The 20,702-nt window shown below is 42.4% G+C and overlaps 1 protein-coding gene across 1 annotated transcript in view; it reads left to right on the forward strand.

Annotated features, from left to right (window-relative positions):
• The window catches only part of TTBK1 (tau tubulin kinase 1), a 101,381-nt gene that overhangs the window by 48,783 nt on the left and 31,896 nt on the right, over window positions 1-20,702 (forward strand). Inside the window, exons 7-12 of the mRNA XM_067292652.1 lie at window positions 1,461-1,526; window positions 3,048-3,140; window positions 3,839-3,964; window positions 15,718-15,872; window positions 16,678-16,897; window positions 20,475-20,650. Of these exons, the coding sequence (XP_067148753.1) occupies window positions 1,461-1,526; window positions 3,048-3,140; window positions 3,839-3,964; window positions 15,718-15,872; window positions 16,678-16,897; window positions 20,475-20,650 (836 nt within the window). The remainder of the gene's footprint in view (window positions 1-1,460; window positions 1,527-3,047; window positions 3,141-3,838; window positions 3,965-15,717; window positions 15,873-16,677; window positions 16,898-20,474; window positions 20,651-20,702) is intronic.

Here is a 20,702-nt window from a genome sequence, read left to right on the forward strand (position 1 = left end):
CATACATGATCATGAAAATATCTTGGCTATTACGTGCTGCTGAATGAGTAGCTCATAGCTCAAGCTGGTGGACTGCAAGATTAAATGCTGCATTAAGTGCTTGGGATATGCATATGGGTTCTCTCTGGGGATAATTTGAGTAACATAATGGAGTTATAACACAGACTTGTGGCTTTTTTGCTCGGAGTCACTATAATTGAAGAGCTGCATTATACGTCATTTAGGTTGTGTGTTAGTGGCAAAGTGTTGATGAACTTGTTTATAAAGCATTCAGAGCTTTATGCTTTGAGTGTTTTGAAACTCACAGCAACTTCTCTGCACCCAAAAGGAAGCAACTGATTTGTATGTATTTGAATTGACAGAAGAATGCCTTAGAATGAAGCTATAGAGTTTTAGGCTTAGCTCTGAAAGCACAGGCACAGCTGAAAGAATAAAAATGAATCAAGTGACCTAAGTGGGACAAGTCACTTAAACAGAGTTATTATTAATGCACTTAAATTCTGTAAGTGTAGGATCTTAATAATCAATATGTTTAGTTCTGCTCAAACTTAGTCTTATGATGGAAGATGCCTGGGCCTGACCCTAGTTTTGCCACATGAATTTTGAAAGCACTTCTATTAACTCTGGCCCTTTTAGCTAAGCTGAAAGGATTGGCTGGATTTCATTATTTAAATCCTTGCTCAGAAAAATGACATCTTCAGTAAGTGAACTTATATGGTCTGATGCCCTTGTGGAGGCAGCAGAGTTGGAAGCATTGCTCAACCTCTACAGTAGAAGAAGTCTCCAGCTGTTGAGGGACAGTCAGAGGACTGCCTTCTTCCCAAGGCAGCTGTATCAAGCCTTCGCTTCCTAAAGTCACAAATATCAAGGGAATCAGAAGAGAGTCTAAAGAAATATGGTCTAGGATAATAGATAGGATATACTAGGAAGAATCTGGAAAAAGTAAGGACACAAAAAGTCAGAAGTTGCTAATTTGTTTAAATCTTACAGAGGATGTTCACAAGCAGTGTCAGCAAATGCATGTGTTCATCTGCCCTGTGTGAGAGTAGGGAATCCCCATTCTTGTCCTGAGCAGGCTGTCCCCAGGCTTTGCTTAGTTCATGTTATTCATGAACTCAGTTTTGTACCAATGCTTCTTTGTTAACTTTCTCCTTGACCTGAAATTTAAAAAGGAAAGAGTGTTCCTGGAAAATGTTCTCATCTCTGTGCCTAAATTATTACTAGTCTAACTGTAATCATCTTGCCTGTTATGTAAAATGACCTTTTAAGGAAATGCAGGATTAGTAAATGAAATTTGTTACATGACTTCTAGAACAGGTAAAGGTATCAAGAAGAGCTTTGTATCCCTTGGATATGTATGAGATAACACAGATATAGACAAGAAGTCCTCAGGGTTATCTGCACATGAGATTTTGTAGTATCCTGTTCTGTCTCTGAGATTATCTGTTATCTTCCTTCAGCCTCGCAATGTTGCTGGTTTTCGGGGAACAGTCCGCTACGCTTCTGTGAATGCACACAAAAACCGAGTGAGTATTTCTGGGTTATAAGGGGTTAACAAAACAAGGGTATTTCTCCCCAGAAAGCTGTTCTTAGGAGCAGAGGTGTAAAGCAGAAGTTTGGGATTTAAAAAATAAAAAAGAAAGTTTTTCCAAATAGTTTAGACTGGGTTCCTCAGGAACATGGTGCTTCTGATTCCTTTGTTACAACGATTGTCCAGAGAATCCTCTCGCTGCTTACAAAGCACTGCTATAACTAGTGGTGCCAAGTGTTTCATATTTTAAGAGCCTCTTTCTAGCTACCTGTAACTTTCCTGGATTTGAACAATTTAAACTGATATTTTTCATGGGAGGAACCTGCAAGGGATTTAACTTTTCAGGAAAGTTTTAGCAAAACCAATTCAGTTGTTTCTGAGAACAAGACTAGCAAAACCAAAATACATTACTTTTGAAAATCCGTTCTACCTTCTTGTTAGGAACAGAGGTATGAAGTTTGGTAAGAAGCCTCGAATTGGTGTTAGGAGTATGCTTTCTGCTGTCCCTTTGCAAATTTGTCTGAATTTGGCTTCATTTAAGATGAGTCTGTAGTATGACCTGTGACATATGAGGAAGATTCAAAATTTTGTAGGGGAAAAAGTTATTGTCTGTAACTCCTCATTTATTGCAGAAGGTGCAAAGGGTGAAATGGGGAGGGCAGTCGAATGCTGTCATGGATTCTTTCCATTTCTGGGGGACACTATTTGAGGAAATCACAGGTGTGATTTTTTTGGAAGAGCTGAAGAGTGCCAGTTGCAGCTGACATCAGCTGAAGGTATCCTGAGACATAAAAAGTGCTGTATAATCCATACTACTCTGAGAAATCAGATTCTAGACATTGCAGTTTGAGCACCAAAAATTACTTCACATGCTTTGACAATTTTAGCCTTAATCTCCTGGTTCCACTTTCCCATTTGTTAGAGCAGGAGAGGAATGGTATGTGGAGATGTTATAGATCTGTAAACTGTTGTGGTACTTGATGATGAGTGTTTTACAAAAGCACGTGTGAAGTAATGCTGTCTTGAGAAAAGAGTTTGAATGATATTTAGCTTAAAAAATAATAGTAACTAAAAGACTCTCTACACATAGGGGGTTTTGTATGTTTTGGGGGTTTGGGGCCTTTTTTTTGGTTTTGGGGGGGATGTTTTGTCCTGTTTTGTTCTTTTAATCCATGTTGTTCCACATCCCATTAATAAATATTCAGCTCTTGGACACTGAATAAGGAAGAGTCCTATGGAAAAGTTGTGTTTCATTGCATAGATTAAAAACTCTTTCCTAGTATATTTGCAATAAGGAAAACAAATGAAATTATTCAGGTGAATGTATGATATCGCCTAATTTAATAGATGCTTAATTTTACATCTTTGGTCTTTAATCTGGGTTCTGTAATGATATGATGGGATGTGTGACTTCTCTTCCTGCTTTTTAAAACAAGGGAGCTCATCTGAAGAGCACATCTGGTCCACTGAGCAGTGTGGAACTTTGCTGCTCAGTCTTTGTCTCTCTTTTCTCCAGGAGATGGGTAGACACGATGATCTGTGGTCCCTCTTTTACATGTTGGTGGAATTTGCAGTTGGTCAGCTTCCATGGCGAAAGATCAAAGATAAGGTAGGAAACCTAGTGTCTCTGCTTAAGGTAGGGTGCTATATTATTATTATGGCTCTTATTACTCCACTTTCTGCAGCTCATTGCAGCTTTTTCCTGAAGTAAAGCCAAAGCCTGATTTTTATCAGGACTTGCTGCAAGATACTAACCTGCTTTTATGTGCTCTGATGCACATTGTGGAGCTTTCCTTATTTGGAATAGCTAGGTATTTTCTTATGCACATCAAGTGACTTCGACTTTATTCTTACAAAGCAAACAACAAAAGTGGAAAGTCTAGATCTGAGCTGTCATTTCACAAAGAAGCAGTCTTTAAAAAGGAGAGAAGATAGAACTCCCCCACCCCATACCAAACAAACCAAACAGAAATTGCAACTGGGAAGTTAATGTTATCTTGAAAGAGCCTTGTGCTACAGAACAACAGTCCCTGGAAGCCAACAGGGCAGATATGCAGAAGGCTCTGCTAAAGGGACAGCTTCTGAAGTGAATTTCTGACTCAGGGTTCCCCTGCAGTAATCAACCTCAATTTGCTAGGAACACCAAAACAGGAGAAAGTGTAACCCCAATGCTGGATCTGAGGAGAGGCTGTGCTCCAGGAATGATAAGGCTGGATGGCAGCTGAATGATAAGGAATGATAAGACTGAGGAAGTATGAATAAGAAGTGATAAAAGATTCTTGACTCTGAGGGTATTCTGTTTTCCAGGAGCAAGTTGGCATGATAAAAGAGAAGTATGAACACCGGATGCTGCTAAAACATATGCCTTCAGAGTTCCACCTTTTTCTGGATCATATTGCAAGCCTAGACTACTTCACCAAGCCAGACTATCAGGTAGGAACTTTTCTTTGTTACCAAGGTGATGCATGGCACTCTGGACTGGCATTTTGATTTTCTGATTTTTTTCCGTGCATGCTGAGGAAGCAGGAGAAAAAGGTTGGACTGTACAGTTCAACAGTACTTCAGCATCTCAGTGTTTCTTCTTCCTCTCCCTGACTCCACCCAAATTAATCCTGTGCTCCAAACTAGAAAACTCTTCCCAACAACCAGAATACTTTTTAGCTTTCATTAAAAAACAAGGTTGTGAGTTACACCAAATGTGACAGAGTTTTAACACAGCTTGTCAAAGTCTGCAAAGAGCCTGTGCCAACAGCTCAACACTGCACACTAGCACTTTTGGTTTCTTGCAGACTAATGTGGGCCTTAGCTATATTATCTCTTTTATTAATATTCACCTTAACATATTTTTTATCCTCTCCCATTTGCTAATAACTATCAACATATATATGATCAGTTACAGTAGCTCAACTAACACAATTTAACTGTAGTAACTTGATTCTGTGTCCCTTTTTTTTTTTTAATCACAGTGGTTTTCACTGTACATTAAAGCCAAAGAGATGAAAACAACATCTGTGCAGTCTTATTTGAGTGCCCGATCCTGTTGATAATGCATTAAATGAGTGGGAGGATGGTAGGAGGGTGTTCCAACAAACCTAGCCAAAGCTTTCCAGCAGCACTTTTGTGTATTAGCCACTTTTATGGTTGCTATGCAGCAACTTATCTCTTAAATAAATGAATAAAAATTAGCCAAATGCTTTCCAGATAGTAGCATGTATTATACCATGTGCCACTAAGATGGAGGGCTGGAGGAAATGACTGAGGAGAGGCTGCAGGATCTGGGTTTGTTTAGCCTAGAGAAGGCAAAAAGGGGATCTAATTGCTGTCTTCCACTGCATCAAGGGAGGTTGTGGGGAGAATAGAGCCAGACACTTCTCAGAGTTGTGCAGAAAAAGGCAGTGAGCACAAGTGCAACAAGGGAAATTGTGACTAGATGTAGGGGGGGAAAAAAACTGAATGAGGGTTTGTTAAGTAAGGAACAGGTGCCTAGGGAAGCTGTGAGATCTCCAGCCTCACCTTGATCACTGCAAACATGATGGAGCAATGAATTTTGGAAAAAATTTCCAGGTACATGAAGGACAAGAAGTTGAGTGGGAGTAGTCAGCATGGATTCACAAAGGGGAAATCAGGCTTAACCAACCTGATAGCTGTCTACAATGAGATGACTGGCTTGGTAGATGAGGGGAGAGCAGTGTCTACTTTGACTTCAGTAAGGCTTTTTTGACTCTGTCTCCCGTAACATCCTCATAGACAAGCTGGAGAAGTACGGGCCAGATGAGCAGACAGTGAGGTGTATTGCAAACTAGCTGAACAGCTGATCTCAGAGGGTTGTGATCAGTGGTCTAGTTGGAGGCCAGTAATAAGCGATGTACCCCAGGGGTCAATACTGGGTCCAATACTGTTTAACATCTTCATTAATGACCTGGGTGATGGGGCAGAGTGTATCCTCAGCAAGTTTGCTGATGATCAAAACTGGGAAGAGTGTCTGATACACCAGGTGCTTGTGCTGCCATTCAGAGGGACCTTGACAGACTGGAGGAATGGGCAGAGGAGGAGTCTCATGAAGTTCTACAAAGGCGAGTGCTAAGTTCTGCACCTAGAGGGAGTAACCCTATGCACAAGTACATGCTGAGGGCCAACCAGCTGGAAAGCAGCTTTGCAGAAAAGGGCCTGGGGATTCTGGTTGACAGCAAGCTGGACACAAGCCAGCAATGTGCTCTTTTGGCAGAGAACACCAATGGTATCCTGAGCTGCCTTGGGAAGAGCATTGCCAGCAGGTCGAGGGAAGTGGTCCTTCCCCTCTACTCAGCACTGGTGAGGCCACACCAGCAGTACTGTGTCCATATCTGGGCTCCACAGTACAAGGGAGTTATGGAGCTACTGGAGTGAGTCAGCGAAGGACCATTAAGGGACTAGAGCATCTCTCTTATGAGGAAAGGCTGAGAGAGCTGGGACTGTTTAGCCTAGAGAAGACAAGACTGGGTCAGGGGAGGGTGTCTTATCAATGTGCGTAAATATCTTATGGGGGATTGTAAAGAAGATAGAGGCAGACTCTTCTCAGTGGTGCCCAGTGACAGGACAAGAGGCCATGGGCACAAACTGAAACACAGAAAGTTGTGACTGAATCTAAGGAAAAGGTTTTTTTACTGTGAGGGTGACGGAGCACTGGAACAGGTTGCCCAAAGAGGTTGTGGAGTCTCCATCCTTGGAGATTTCAAAAGCCATCTGGACACAGTCCTGGGCAACCTGCACTAGGTGATTCTGCTTGAGCAGAGGTGTTGGACTAGATAATCTCCAGAAGTCCCTTCTAACCTCAGCCATTCTGTGATTCTGATTCCATCCTTGGAAATTTCCAAAACTCACCTGGACAAGGTCCTGAGCAATCTGATCTGAAATTAACCCTGCTTTGAGCAGAAAGTTGGATTGGAGATCTCCAAAGGTCCCTCTGAACGTATATCCTCCTATGATTCTCTTCCAGTGTTAAATAATTGTGACCTAACTATACTGAAAAGCCTTTGAGATGGACGTGGAAGGAGATGTTTCCAGACAAATTTTGTGCAGTAACAAATCATGAATAGCTCTTTGACAGTTGAGAGTTTGTCTGAAGCTGTGAATTGCTTCTTTGCCACCAGTTCCTTACAGGTGCAGCTCTGGGAGGAAGCATCCGAAAGGGGGCTCCCCACAAAAGTCTGACACCTGCAGCTCGACTCTCAACAGTGACTCTTCTAGCTTGACTGGAGGCATATTCCAGCCAGCAAATTCTCAAAGCACATCTCAGCCCCAGGGATGTCCTGTATATAGATTTACTTGGATTTATTACCATGAAAGAGATTAAAAAGTGTATCATATGGCATCTAAATTTGCCACCAGCACCAGATCCTTGAGAAAATTAAGGAAACTGGAGAAATCTCTCTGCCCAGATATAAAGTCATCATTTGTTACAAAATTGGAATGACAAGATTAGAAATAAGGCAACAGAATAAAATGTACATAAACATAATTTTAGGTTAGTTTATTGGTTCCCTTCTTAGGTCTTTAATATATTTCAATTTAAGATGTATGCTAATCACAAAGCTAGGATTATGACTCTGAATGCTGCCATGTAGCTGGGCAGGCTTAGTGTTTCATGAAGCTACTCAGCTCTGGTCAGCCTCCAAGTTCTCCTCTTTGTTTGAAAGAAATTATTATGAAAGGACTGCTGCACTGGGGTAGAGCAAAGGTTTGTCTGGCCTAGTAGCATGTCTCCAGTAATGCTGCCTGGGGAAGAATATAAGAGAGTGAACATCTGATGAAGTTTCCCCAGAAAACTCTGAAGGATTGTTGTAGTTCAAGGATCTCCTAAACCAAAAATGTCTCTGTAATTCATAGCCATCAATGATTTTGTCTTCTACAGCCTTGTCCAGTCTCCTCTTGTCCAGTCTCCTCATGTTCATCCACCATGTTCTGTGACAAGAGGCTCCACAGCTTAAGTGCTTGCTGTGTGAAGAATCACTTTCTTCTGTTTGTTCTGAACTTGCCACCTGCCAGCTTCATTTAATGCCCCTTAGGTCTTGTCTTGACTGTAACAGTGAATGCTGGATCCCTACCCTCTTCCCCTTCCCAGCCATGCAGAATCTTACAGACTTCCATGATATTGCTCCTTGGTTATGTTTTGCCCAGGCTGAAGGATCATAAACTACTTAATTGCTTTTTGCCCAGAATGAAGCCTTTTCAGACCTTTGATTTGAGTCCTCCTCTGAACCTTTTCAAGTTCTAAGATATCTTTTTGAGGTGGGGAAATGTCAGTATTGCGTGTTTAAGATGCACACTGCCCCTGGCGTGGCATACTGCAATTATGATGTTCTGTTCCATTCCTAAGGCTTTCTAACACTGTTTCTTTTATCCAGTAGCAGTGCATTTTTGCTGGCTCACATCCCTATGTACAAAATAAAGCTTTTCCTTCTTTTGCAGTAGCATGAGGTTTTGGTAAATTCCTTCTTCTACCCCCATCATTCTGAAGGGGGCAGTGATGCATAAATGCTGCGTGTGAGCTTCTGATAACAGATCATCCTGACTGCTTTGTCCTCCTTCACTGTCTGAAGTCTGATGTATTTTTTTTCTCTGCCCTCTCCAGATATTTGTCCTCTGGCTTTGCAGGGTGCTTTGGGGTTTGTAGAGGAGCCAAACATGAATGTAAGAGCTATAATGAGTCAGTCCCTGCTTCTTGTTCCCTTGTAAATGGGGACAGACAGTTGGGGATTGGCCACTGCTGCCTGTCCACCTTTTTCCTAGTGATCCATGCTCTGAAGCTTGCCATCTTTATCTCCAGCTTTGCCACCACCAGCATCTGGGATTGTCTCATTTCATCCACCATTACCATCTAAGCAGATATGTCAGTGTGAAGGATGGGAAGGGCAAAGGGCTGAGATACAACTACAGACCTCACCACTACCCTGCAACACAGCTCATCTGTTGCATGAAGGAAAAAGCAAGTGCATCTGCTGTCTTCAGGCTTGTTTTGTCACTGGCATGGGAAAAAACTTTTAGGGGTGGAGGGCAATGCAGACACTTTACCTCAGTGACCCCTTGCCTTTTTTCTATCCTTCCCTGTCCCATATTGCTGTTAAAAAAAAAAAACAGAAGACTCTACCGCCACTAATAGCTGTATTCCTCCCTGTATCCCAGCCCCAGCACTATGGCTTATTCTGTCTTTGTGTGAATTCTCTCCTCTCTCTCCCCTAGTTTTACAATTCTCCCCACACCTTTGCCCATGTGTGATTTTTTTTTTTCCTTGTTAGCCATCATGCTCATCTCCCTTTGTCTTGATTTAGTAACCACACTGCTGCTTTTTCCCCTACCATCTCTGAGCATTGTTTTGTTCAACTCCAGACCCTATGCTTAGATGACTGTGGTCCTTCATATAGCTACTCTGTCTTTCTCTTATGGCCTCTCCAACACTGTAATTCCCACCACTTTCTCTCTTAGCATGGAGCTAGGGCTGCCTTCTCTCCCTGAGAAGAAACCATGACATCTTTGAGCTTTTCCTGGGGAGGCTCTGCCCTGCTTTGGCCGGGCCTGGGTGGAGGGAGGAGCCCAGGAAGAAGGGGTCTATCATCTGAAGAGTATGAAGAAGAGTGATGTGCCCTGCCTAGCTGTCCACATCTGTGATACAGCCTAAGAAAACCCAATGGCAGCCAGCTGAGCAGGTGGACTGCTGCTAAGGACAGCAACTCTTCAGTGTGCTTCAAGGAGAAAACAACTGCTTGGATCAAGGAAGAAAGGCAGCCTCAGAGGGAGACGTCTTGTCTTTCCCCTCCCCTTTTGTCCTTTTCTGCTTCCTTTTTACCATCCATTTGACCCTGTGGCCTCAGTCCTGCAGTCTGGTCCTCTTCCTTTGTCAGGGGTGAAGACTGAGCTTTTGTCTTAGAACAAACAGCAAACACAAATTGCAAGCTAAGACTGTCTGCTCAGAAGTTTCCCTGAAACACTGGAGAAGGTTACCATCAAACTTGCTGCTGTCCCACTGAGAAAACCTAGGGTGGGGTGAAGGTCTGACTGTGAAGGTGAAGGCAGTCAGGAAGAGATACTGCTGTTGTTGCTTTCTCTCTGGAGTCCATTATGGGAATAACTTTGTTACCAGAGCAGTTGGGGGAATGGTTGGGGGAATACAGCATGTACTGTCCCTGTCTGCTGGCAATAAGGAGTGGATTTGTTGTGGTACAGGAGAAAGGTATGACTAAACCTAGATCTCATCATCCCTTCCATAGGGCACTATAGAAGGAATGGAGCCTATATGGCCCTTGGCAGGAAGGGGTGCACCTCGTTTTTTTCACATGGTGCATGGTTGCCAGACATCCTGTATTATTCTCAAGCAGTAGAGAGAAATTGGAGTATCTTTCTGTAGCAAGGGAGTCTCATGAGAAGATGTTACTTGCTCACATAACACGTTTCCTTCTCTTCCCCCAACCGCTGAGCTCAGCTTTCCCTGAAGTCTCCTCATCTACCTGCAGCAAACCACATCAACAGTCACTCACAAAGTTTCTGAAAGAAACAGTGATGTTTTCTGTGTATGCACATGCTTCATACTCACTTTCCTTGCTTTTGTGTCCTGTCCAGGTACCAAATAGCCAGGCCTGTTACTACCAAGAAGATCTGGCAGGTCAGCTGCTGTCTGCCGTTAATTCCATGGTTTTCTGGGGATGCAAACTATAAAATTCTTAATGGAGTGGTGGATACAGGCATAATTGTGGTGGACTTTGTATTTTTGCTGAAGAGGGATGCTTTGCCTACATTTATATTAATTGCACAATTATGCACATAATGGAATAAATACTTTGGAAAACATGTCCAGGCATATGAAAGATAAGAAGATGACTGAAAAGAGTCAGCATGAAGTTATCAGGGGCAAATCATGCCTGACCAACATGATTGCCTTCTGTGAGGAGATGACTGGTTCTATGGATGTGGAGAAAGCAGTGGATGTGATTTAGCTTGACTTTATACAGTCTCCCATAATGTCTTTGTAGCCAGACTGGAGAGAGATGGTTTGAATAAGTGGACCACAAGATTGGTGGAAAATTAGCAGGACTGCTGGGTCTCAGAGGGTTGTGATCAGCAACACAAAGTCCTTTTGATGGCTAGCTACTAGTGGTGTCCCTCAGAGAACAATACTGGGGTCAAGGGTGTTCAATGTCTTCATAAAAGACCTGGGCGATGGGACAGAGCACACTCTCAGCGAGTCTGCAAACGATACCAATTTGTGGGAAGCAGCTGATATGCTGAAGGGTAGTGCTGATACTCAGAGAGGCCTTGACAAGCTGAAGGGAACCTCATGAAGTTCATCAAAGGCAAGTGCAAAGCCCTGTGCCTGGGATGGAATAAACCTGTGCAACAGGACAGGCTGAGGACCAACTGGTTAGGGAGGAGCTGTGCAGAAAAGGACCTGTAGGTTCTGGTGGTGACCATGAGACAGTAGTGTGTCCTTGTCACAAAAAAAGCCAACAGCATATTGGGCTATATTAGGAGGAACGTAGCCAGCAGTAGAAAGGAAGTAATTAGTGCCCTCTGTAAGGCACTTGTTAGATCACATCTGGAGTGCTGTGTCCAGTACAAGAAAGACTGATAAACTGGAGTGAGCCCGGTGGAAGGTCACCAAGATGGCCAGCGGCTAGAGCACATGGCGTAAGTGGAGAAGCTGAGAGAATTGGGTTTCTCTGGCCTTAAGAAGAGAAGGATCAGAGGTGATCCTATTTTTGCCTTCAGCTACCTGTGGAGAAGATTGAGCTATACTATACTCAGAGGTGCACAGTGAAAGGGCAAGATGCAACAGGTGCAAGCTGCAACAAAGGAAATTATGATTAGATATTCAGGGGGAAAAAATCACCATGAGGATGGTTGAACAGTGGAAGAGGGCCCAGAAAGGTAGTGGGATCTCCATCCCTGGAGATACTCAGAATGTAACATTGAGCAAGCTGATCTGACTTTGAAATTGGATCTGACTTCAAGGTCAGCCCTGCTTTGAGTAGGAGATAGACTGGGTGATCTCCAGGGATCCTTTGCAACTTAAAGATCTTGGAATTCCAACCCTCTGTCCCTCTAGCACCTTCTGCTGAGGTTCTTGCTGTGCTCTTAATGAGAAACCCTGTGTAATCGAGGGATCCCTTGTCAGCCTTCTCCTGACTCTGGCCAAGCTGGTTCTTTTTGGGCCCAGCAGAAGGAAACTCAGTATTGGAGGCTGACCAGTGACTGTGGAGACTGTTCTGGTCCCTAATGTCTGTAGGCAGAGGATCCCTGGACAGGGTCCAGTAACTCCTTGCGTGACTTCTGGGAGCAGTGGATGGTGTTGGGACTGTTCTGTGCAGTTTCTCACCCCACTTTCCTCCTTATAAAGCTTTGACCTGTCATCAGATATAGAAAGGGTTCAGAGAAGGCTGAGAAGGATGAACAAAACCATGGCTTTAGAATAACAACAACTGAGGAGACTGGGATCCTTCAGCCTGCGAGAAGAACAACCAATGGGGAATACGATAGAGGTCTGTAAAATCCTGTGTGGCCTGCAAAGTCAAGTGCAAGTGTTAACAGAAGTTATAGAAGAAACTAACAAAAGTTGTTTTGGCTGAGTGGGGCCTTGGGAGCATGAAGGGATGCTAAGAATAAGACAGCTGAACTGCCAATTTTAGCATGCAGTTTCTTACTTCAGACTGCTTCCATATCAAAGGAATGGAAGGCGGCAAAAGCAGTGCTAATTTTTAAATGGCTTCGGAAAATTCCAGTCCCTGAACCTGACATATACAGCACAAGTCGTCAGGAACTGTGATAAAGACTGGGATTAGGGGACAGATGGGTGAGGATAATGTAATGAGCAGAAGTCAGCATGGCTTTTGTAAGGGTAGTCTGTCTGCAAATGTGTAGAGTTCTTAGGAGTTATTGAGCATGTAGGCAAAGGCTGAAAACAATTTTTAATATTCATTTCTAAAAGGCATTTGACAATGTTCCTTACAAAAGGTCCCCAGACAGACTAAACTCACTGGGGGTAACAGGGAAGCTCCTCAGATGGATGAATAACTTGTTAACGAGTGAGATGTAAAAAAACAGTTAAAAGAGAATGTCAGTGAGAGCCCAAGATTTGAACCAGGTTCTTCAACATAGTCATAAAATCATGTGGAAAAGGTAGTGGATACCAAAGCAATGAATGTTGTTCATGTTCATGCATGTTCTACTTATGCTATGTAGTAAAGAAGACAATTGACTAAAAAGAATTGCATGACTTCATGGAAATGAATGGTTGATAAAATAGCAGATGAAATTGGATGTAGATAAATGTAAAATATTATGTATGGAGAAAAGGAATCTGAACCTAAACTCTATGATGGGCTCCAGTCTTGGTATTACAATAGATTTTTCTGGAAAAAACTTCAGTTCAGTGCTCAGTAGCAGTCAGAAAGCAAATATAAACCTAGGAAGTATTAGAGTAATATTACAGGGCTATCAGAAAATAGCCTTCTGTCACATGTAAATCCGTGTGATGCCTGTATCTTAAATATTGTGTATAGTTCAGTTCCTGCATCCCAAAAGGCTATCTTGAAACCAGTGAAGACATACGAAAGGGTAACAAGGATGGCTACAGGTAGATTGACTTCCAGATATGGAAAGACTAATTAGACTAGGGTAGTATACTCTGAGAAAGAGAGAACTGACACAGACATGACATCTTTAAAATCAACAGTATAATGGAAAAAGTGAACAGAGAATGATTGTTTCCTGCTTCTTCTAATACGAAAATGAGGAAGCGCCAAATGAAATTAGAAGGTAGCAGCAGGTTTAAATGAACAAAGAAGATAGTTAACATAATTTGTGAATTCTTTGCCATAAAGTATGTGTAGTCCAAAAGCTTATGCATTCAAAAAGCAATTAGGCAAGTTCATCAGAGAACTCCCATCTAAGGTTACTAAATATAAGGAGATCCTCTGGCTCTGAGTCGCAGATCTTTGAAATCTAGGATGAAATATCAGAGAAATGTTGCTGGGTGGTTGTCCTATTCTTATACTCTCTCCTTGACACACAATATTGTCACTATTAGAGACAAAACACTGGGCTGGATGAACCTTCAGCTGGTTCAGTATTTATCACTCTTAACATGTTGTCATTTTGTTTTAACTGGAGAAGCTGAGAGTCTTTTCCATTTTGTTTGAAGGGAACAATGGGTGGCTTACTTCTTTTTCTTACCTGATACATCCATTTGGTTTCCTCTTTTATGATGCCTTTCAGAGGGTAGGGATGGCAAATTCTGTAGACTCCCTTTATTGCACCCAAATCCCAACTCCTCTTCATCTCACTGCTTCATGCTCTGCTGGGTCTGCCTCCACTTGAGCAGTGGTATTTTTGACTTGGTAGTGGCAAGACCTCAGACAAGTTCTCTACTTGACTGAACAGGTCACCATAATTGGGCAGTTTGCTTTTGGTCCTATTAATGGGTATGTATCTCTGGGTACTGCTAGCACAGGACCAGTAACCACTGTGCTAATTGTCGTTGCATACGTAGTTCATATGGTAGCCATGATTAACCAGGTGGGTTTTCTGAATTGGTTTACCACCTTGTTGCAGCTCAATTTTAGGAGTGCCTGTAAAACTAAGATTTCTATTGCTGTAATACAGGTAAAATATGATCTCCATTGCCTTCATTTCCTTGACTTTTCAGTTTGCGAAGTGATGCTCTAAGGAAGGGGCAGTGCAGTTTTGCAATTCTGGAGAGTTGTTAGGAACTTTCAAAGGAGGAAATAGAAGAATGAGAAATGCCCGTACCAAAAGACTGTGACCCTTTAATTGCTCACATTCAGTTGCAAACCAGAAATTCCTTGCCAGCAGCAGCAACACTAGTCCTGTTTCCATCAGCAGTGAAAGGGAACATCGTGAAATGAGGCTAACAAGCAGAAACACAACTCCATCATATTCAAATGTCAAGACAGTACCAGCCCTTCTCTGCCCTCTCAGAGCAAAGAAGCTGGTACCACTGCCATGTCATGTCTGCTCCATCTCTGCTCTCTGGAGATGTGTTACCTGTCCCTTGGTCTGATTTCTTCTACAGTCGACTCTGGGAATTCTCTTTTCTTTGTGAAACATTGTGCAATTGCGGGAGTGAGCTACTGAAATCATTTGATTCTAGACCACAAAATGGGGGAAGAGGAAGGCTGAACTGAAAGCTGGAAGTGGGAATTTTACTGCAGTTTTGGTAGAAGGTAGCAGGAAGACGTGGGCTCTCCTGGCCTTTATACAGAATTTTTTCTGATCATGCAAATAAACAGAACTGGAATTTAAATGCAAAGAACATAGGGTTTTTATTCAGGGTAATTTTTATTCATAACCTAGTGCTAATTCTATGCTATAAGCCAAATCTATCTGTCATTATATTCTGTCTTCACATTGACTTTAGCCAAATCCTCTCAATTCTGCATTATTTAGCTGAATAATGTTATTACAAATGCAGGACCTCCTATTGGCCTAGACCATCTAGGATATTTCCCTCTGACAGTAGAATATCAGATTTCCCTGGGTAACGCATTGATGCACAGAGCAATGTTGGCAGGAGTTTCGTTCTCTCTGATGGTTGTCTGTTCTTAGAAAGCAACAAGCGTAAACCACTGGGAGTTTGAGAAGTGGATGAAAGATACCTGCCATCTTTTAAAAGGAAATTATATCATCCCTTGTACATTTTTTTTCTGCAGCCAAATGTGGCAGGCCAGATTATGCATAGGCATATTGTTGAGTTCCTGACCAAGCTGTACTTGAGCCAGACAGTGCAATGAATCTGCTTCCTAGGACTGCTTCTTTTCTGCTGTGTCTGTATCCTCTGGAGGCCCTCGGACTATGCATATCAAATGTACCATTCTGCATATGTCTAATCTGCAGGAAGGCTGAGCTGAACTTCAAGCTTTAGAGTTGCAGTAAGAAACCAACTGCGTGATTTAATCAAATCAGTCTCAAAATGTTGTGCGCACTTCTTCTGTAGATTAAAGAAATTTCAGTTACCAAGCCAAAACCAGCCTGGGAAACAACTGATATGATTTTGTGACATTTGCTTTTCATTTGTTGGTACCTTTCATAGACAAGATGGAGATTATAAACTGCTGTTGGCCCTAGCACTCATGATTTAGCTTTTTGTGAAAGCCGCTCTCAGTTATTTAACATAACTTGTTCTTGTAAATTTATTCTAGCTAATCATGTCCGTGTTTGAGAACAGCATGAAGGAAAGAGGCATTACTGAAAATGAAGCCTTTGACTGGGAGAAGGCTGGTACAGATATCTTGCTGTCCACTAGCACCTCTACTCCACCACAGCAAAACACTAGGCAAACAGCAGCTATGTTTGGGTGAGTATTGCTGTCGTGCTGGTCAGACTATGGACACTCTCAGTAACAAGCTCAGTGACAAGTTAATTTTTGAAAGGCTCAAAGGCCATTATGGTCCTGAGAAGTAAGATCTGCATGACCTTTGGCCAGGACTGATGAAGCCCATATTTTTCTATATTTTGCATATTATATGGCGCAGATGGCTGGAGCTTCCCTGAGAGTGCCTGCTGCAAGGCCTGCTGTGGGGTGGGTTAGTGATATTGAACTCAGGAGAGTGTGTGTGCTAGTTACACCTAAAACATGTCCCAGCCCTTCACAGTGTTTCATGTGCTGGTCCAAAGGTACACTAAGTTCAATGGTGTCCAATGAAACAAGTCCAATGAAAAATTGAGGAGGTTTAGCTCTTTGGTCAATTTTGTTGCTTTTGTGGGGGCTGACATTAAGGAATAAGAATAATCCTTAATAATATTACAGAAGATAAAAGCTATAAAGCCTATTAAGTCTCCTTGGTTCATGTAAAGAGGGAAGGTTCTTTTAAGCTAAGCGTTATATAATAGGCACTCCTGGGGAGTTCTTCTAAAGAAGTTTGCAGCCTGAGTACTGAGGGTCCCAAGACACTTTGACTGATCCATCTCACTGTCTTTGTGCCTGGATGTTATTGGGATCCTCTCATGCTTCTGTTTAAGGTTGTGCTACCCTGGATAACGCTGGATTGCCTGTTTTGTTCAATGTGGAAATATGCTAAAAGCTATTTCTGTGGGACAGCGTGATAGGGCTGGTTCTTTAAATATTAATAATTTTACCTTTCTTCTTGTCTCTTCTGTAGGGTGGTTAATGTCACTCCGGTACCTGGGGACTTGCTTCGTGAGAACACTGAGGATGTCCTGCAGGGTGAACATCTGAGTGATCAAGAGAATGCTCCTCCCATCCTGTCAGGCCGGCCAGCAGAAGGTCTTGGCCAGGCTCCAAACACTGCTTTCAATGAGGCTGAAGTTTGGGAAGAGACAGATGTGAATCGCAACAAACTCAGGATCAGCATCAGCAAAGTAAAGAACATTTACTTACCTCCTGTGGCTGCTGGACTTAGGGCAGTGGGCTCATAGACTGCTAAAAGCCACCTGGAAGTACTGTTGTAGCATCCTACAAACTGCAGACCAAAGAGCCTCTCCCTGTGGAAATGGGGAATGCCCAACAATTTTTGCTAGAGGGAAAGGCATTGGGAATAATTCAGGTTTCATATTACGCAAATGATGTTTTGGACCCAATAATGCTAGAGTGAATCTTTCATACAATCTTTATGTCATTATATAGCCCTTGAGGAGCTGATACGATATCAGAAATGTTCCAGTATTGGAGGTTATTAGCCAAAATCTTATTGTGTCTTAAACTCTTTGACAAGTAAATTCAGCCTGAGATGTCTTCAAAGCCACATTTTTCTAGACCTTGCATCATAAGCACTCTGATTTTTCTCTTCCAGTTTTTTAACTTTCCTTTCTAAGGGTAGCACAGTCTATAAATGGCATCTAATTTCACCCTTATGAAATTAGAAATTAGATCAGCTGGTGCATCTAGTGCCAGCAATCTAGTTTCGTCTTTGTGAAGAGGGAGAAAAGTATCACTTAATCTTCTTGTATTTCTATATTCAAAGATTATGTTAGACTTTTTAGTCTGTCATAATTTTCCTCATAATCCCTAAGCTTTTCCTCAGTCCTTTCTTGTAAATGTCATGTAATTTCTTAGAAGCATCCCACCTGAATGATGATTCCATATTAAATATTAAGTTTGAGAATCCTCCAGTTAGATTATTTATTAGCTCAATTACATATTGTAAGTAATTTAGTATTTGTTGTGTTGATCTCAATTCTGATTTCAAAATCAGAATGTCACATGACATGATGTCAGATACCTTACAGAATCTGTCTGTTAGCAGAGAAACCTGTATAAAACTGACTTGTAATATTATCAGGGCATATCAGATTTGCCTGACAAACCCATCTAATGGACCTTTATGGACTAGCATTAATCATATGCTAAATCTACCAGCCTTCTGGGCCTGACCAGAATTCACATCAGTCTATACTGGCACAAAATTAGCCCTTATTTCAGTCCTACAGATCTTTCCATTATCTTTATTCTTATTAGAAAAGATTACTAGTGGACAAAAGGTCGTCTCAACTAACTTAAAATTATCCCGTGCAAATACTGTGGATCAGCATGTTATCTGTATGGAACTAATATATTACCAGAAGTATTCTCCCAATATTGAGAATTATAAACCAAATTCAATAACTTCTTCACGTCTCTTTGTACACTAAGTATATGCAGTCCCAAAAGTTCTCATTTGAAGGCACATATTACACAAAAAATCCTGGTAACTTCTATCTGATTTTCTGTTCCTGAGAACCACTAGGTACCTTGATGCTTTTCAGTCAGGTTGAGATGTGTGCAAGGGAATCCTAATGTCCTTTCCACATGCTAGTTGTACATCATGTCTAGGTACTCAGCGCTGTCTCTCATGAGCCCTGTCATAACAGTAGCTAGAGGCAGGAGAGGTTTCTGCAAGAACCACAGTGTCAACAGGTGACTTTTCTGCCAAGGGATATGCTTTTTCTTGGCAGTTTTCTGCCAAAGGAATTTATAGCCAGCAGTCTGCATGGCAATGAGCATTTCAGTTCTGACAAGAGCAAGCAGGCCATAATGCTCTCCAAAGCAAAGGAAGCCTGTCCCTTCTCTTTGCTAGGCTTGTTATCTCTAGTCTTGACTGTTCCTTGAGAAGGAACTGGTTTTCATTTAAATCACAATCACCACAAGGAGAAAAAGGACTGCAAGGACAGAGCTTCACCTCTGCTTGTAATCTCAGGTATCCCTTGTGTCTTTCAGAAGACTTCGGCAGCTGGTGTGTAACACATCCTTCTGCTCTCATGCTGTTCACAGATTTGCCATTCTTAGCCTTCCAGTCTCCTAGCACTAGTAGTAACTCTGACTCTCCCTGTCTTGCTCGGTATATTTAGGTGATGAGCAGATCTTGCCACATTTTTCTCCCCAGTATATCTCTAAGGGTATCCTTTTTTCTCTGTTCACACAGTTCAGACCTCCTTCTGGCCCACTTCTCCCATTTCTGTGCTAAGGGCAGTTTCCTTGCTTACTGTTCCTGACCTTTCTAAATCCTCCTCCTGGTTCACCTTTTTCTGCTGGATCAAGGTTCTCATTCAGTGTTTTTTTCATAAGCCTCTTCCTTCTCTCCCATGCCCTCCCCCAATTCTCTGTTCTTGGATCTTACAAGTTGCCTATTGCCCTACAGTTACAACATCAGCATTCTGCTTCTCTCCCAAACCCATTTTTTCTTTCTTTATCACCACCCTTCTTGTGTATTTTGGCCTGCATGGATTACACATTAAATCACTATCATCTATTCTGCTGTTGCAGTAATGCCTGGAAGATCTCCTCCACTCCCCACAGCTGTAAAGGCTGCTTAGTTATGCAGTCCAAACCCAGCCTGAATGGTTTAGACGTGCTAAATTATGGACACTGACTTGCTGTACGTACCGTACTGACACAAAGGTGTGACCGACCAATAACCGCAGTTCTCTTGATCAGCAATGTTTTACTGGAAATCCTGCTTACATTCTGAGCCTCTGGGCATTAGCAGAGATCAACTGAATGTGGGGCATGCTGCAGCAAAGGATAAACGCTCTCCATACTAGGAACTTGCTCTGGCACCTCACTACATACCTCTGCACAGAGGCTGCACGTAGCCGCTGAGCTGCAGGGCTGGCAGCACAACAGAGTTGAACACAAGCCCTAGACTACTGCTGGGCATTGGACCATTCTGCCTTGCCACTTTTGCCTAAACAAAGTCTCCTCTCCTAGAAGGAAGCATCACTGTGGAAAGCAGAGGAAGGCTGTGCTACAGTCACCTACTTCTGCTTCTTTGACTGCTGCCAAATTTAAAAAAAAAATCAAATTCACCCTGGTCATATGAAAATAGAAAATGCACAGAGTATGAACTCTTAATGAACTCTCAGCGTCCATGAGTGTGTTCAGGCCCATGCTTCTCTAAATTGCTGACCTTGGGTCTGTGGAAAGCTCTTACAGATGTTCCAGCTTGTGGTTGAGTATATGTCCTGGAGGCTTTTGCCTAAAGGACCAAGATTGTTTAAAAAGCCCCTGGTAATTAGGAGTTGGCTTAGTTATATTATGTTCATCAGAAGTAAAAGTATGCACCTTGCAGCATAAAGCATGGACCTTGCTTAGACAAATACAGACAGACAAGGGCTTTTTCATACAGCTTGGCTCTGGCTCTTAGCAGATCTTGGATAAGTAGTTAGGGATTGTGTGTGTGAGGGTTAGTTCTTTTGGATCAACTATTCCGCATAATTGGAATGCAAAGATCACCCAGTAGAGATGCTTAAAGATCTGAATTGATTTGAAATCCATACCTTGCTTTAATACCAAGTAATTACCAGGGCATCTGGGCCCTTCCATTTCTCCACTCACTGCTTGTGTAGATCGTGAAAATGCAGCTGCAACTGTATCCTGGACAAAAGCACAGAGCAATGGTGAAGGATGGAAAATCAATGCCTGTAATCAGATTTTGAGATTCTCTGTGTTTATCCTTTATAGACTCAGTGCATGGTAGAAGAGGAGCAGAGAAATGGTGTCTGCCCCAGCTCCCCTGTCCGAGTGCCTCCAGAGTCCCCTACTGCACAAGTGCGTTCCCTAAGATACCGCCGTGTGAACAGCCCTGAGTCAGAACGCCTCTCCACTGCTGATGGAAAAGCAGATCTACATGAAAGAAGGTTTGCTTACCCTCTGTAGTCTCCTCTTTACTGATACTGCTTTGAATAGTGT

The sequence above is a fragment of the Apteryx mantelli genome, chromosome 3 (assembly GCF_036417845.1).
Source record: "Apteryx mantelli isolate bAptMan1 chromosome 3, bAptMan1.hap1, whole genome shotgun sequence".
NCBI lineage: Eukaryota > Metazoa > Chordata > Aves > Apterygiformes > Apterygidae > Apteryx > Apteryx mantelli.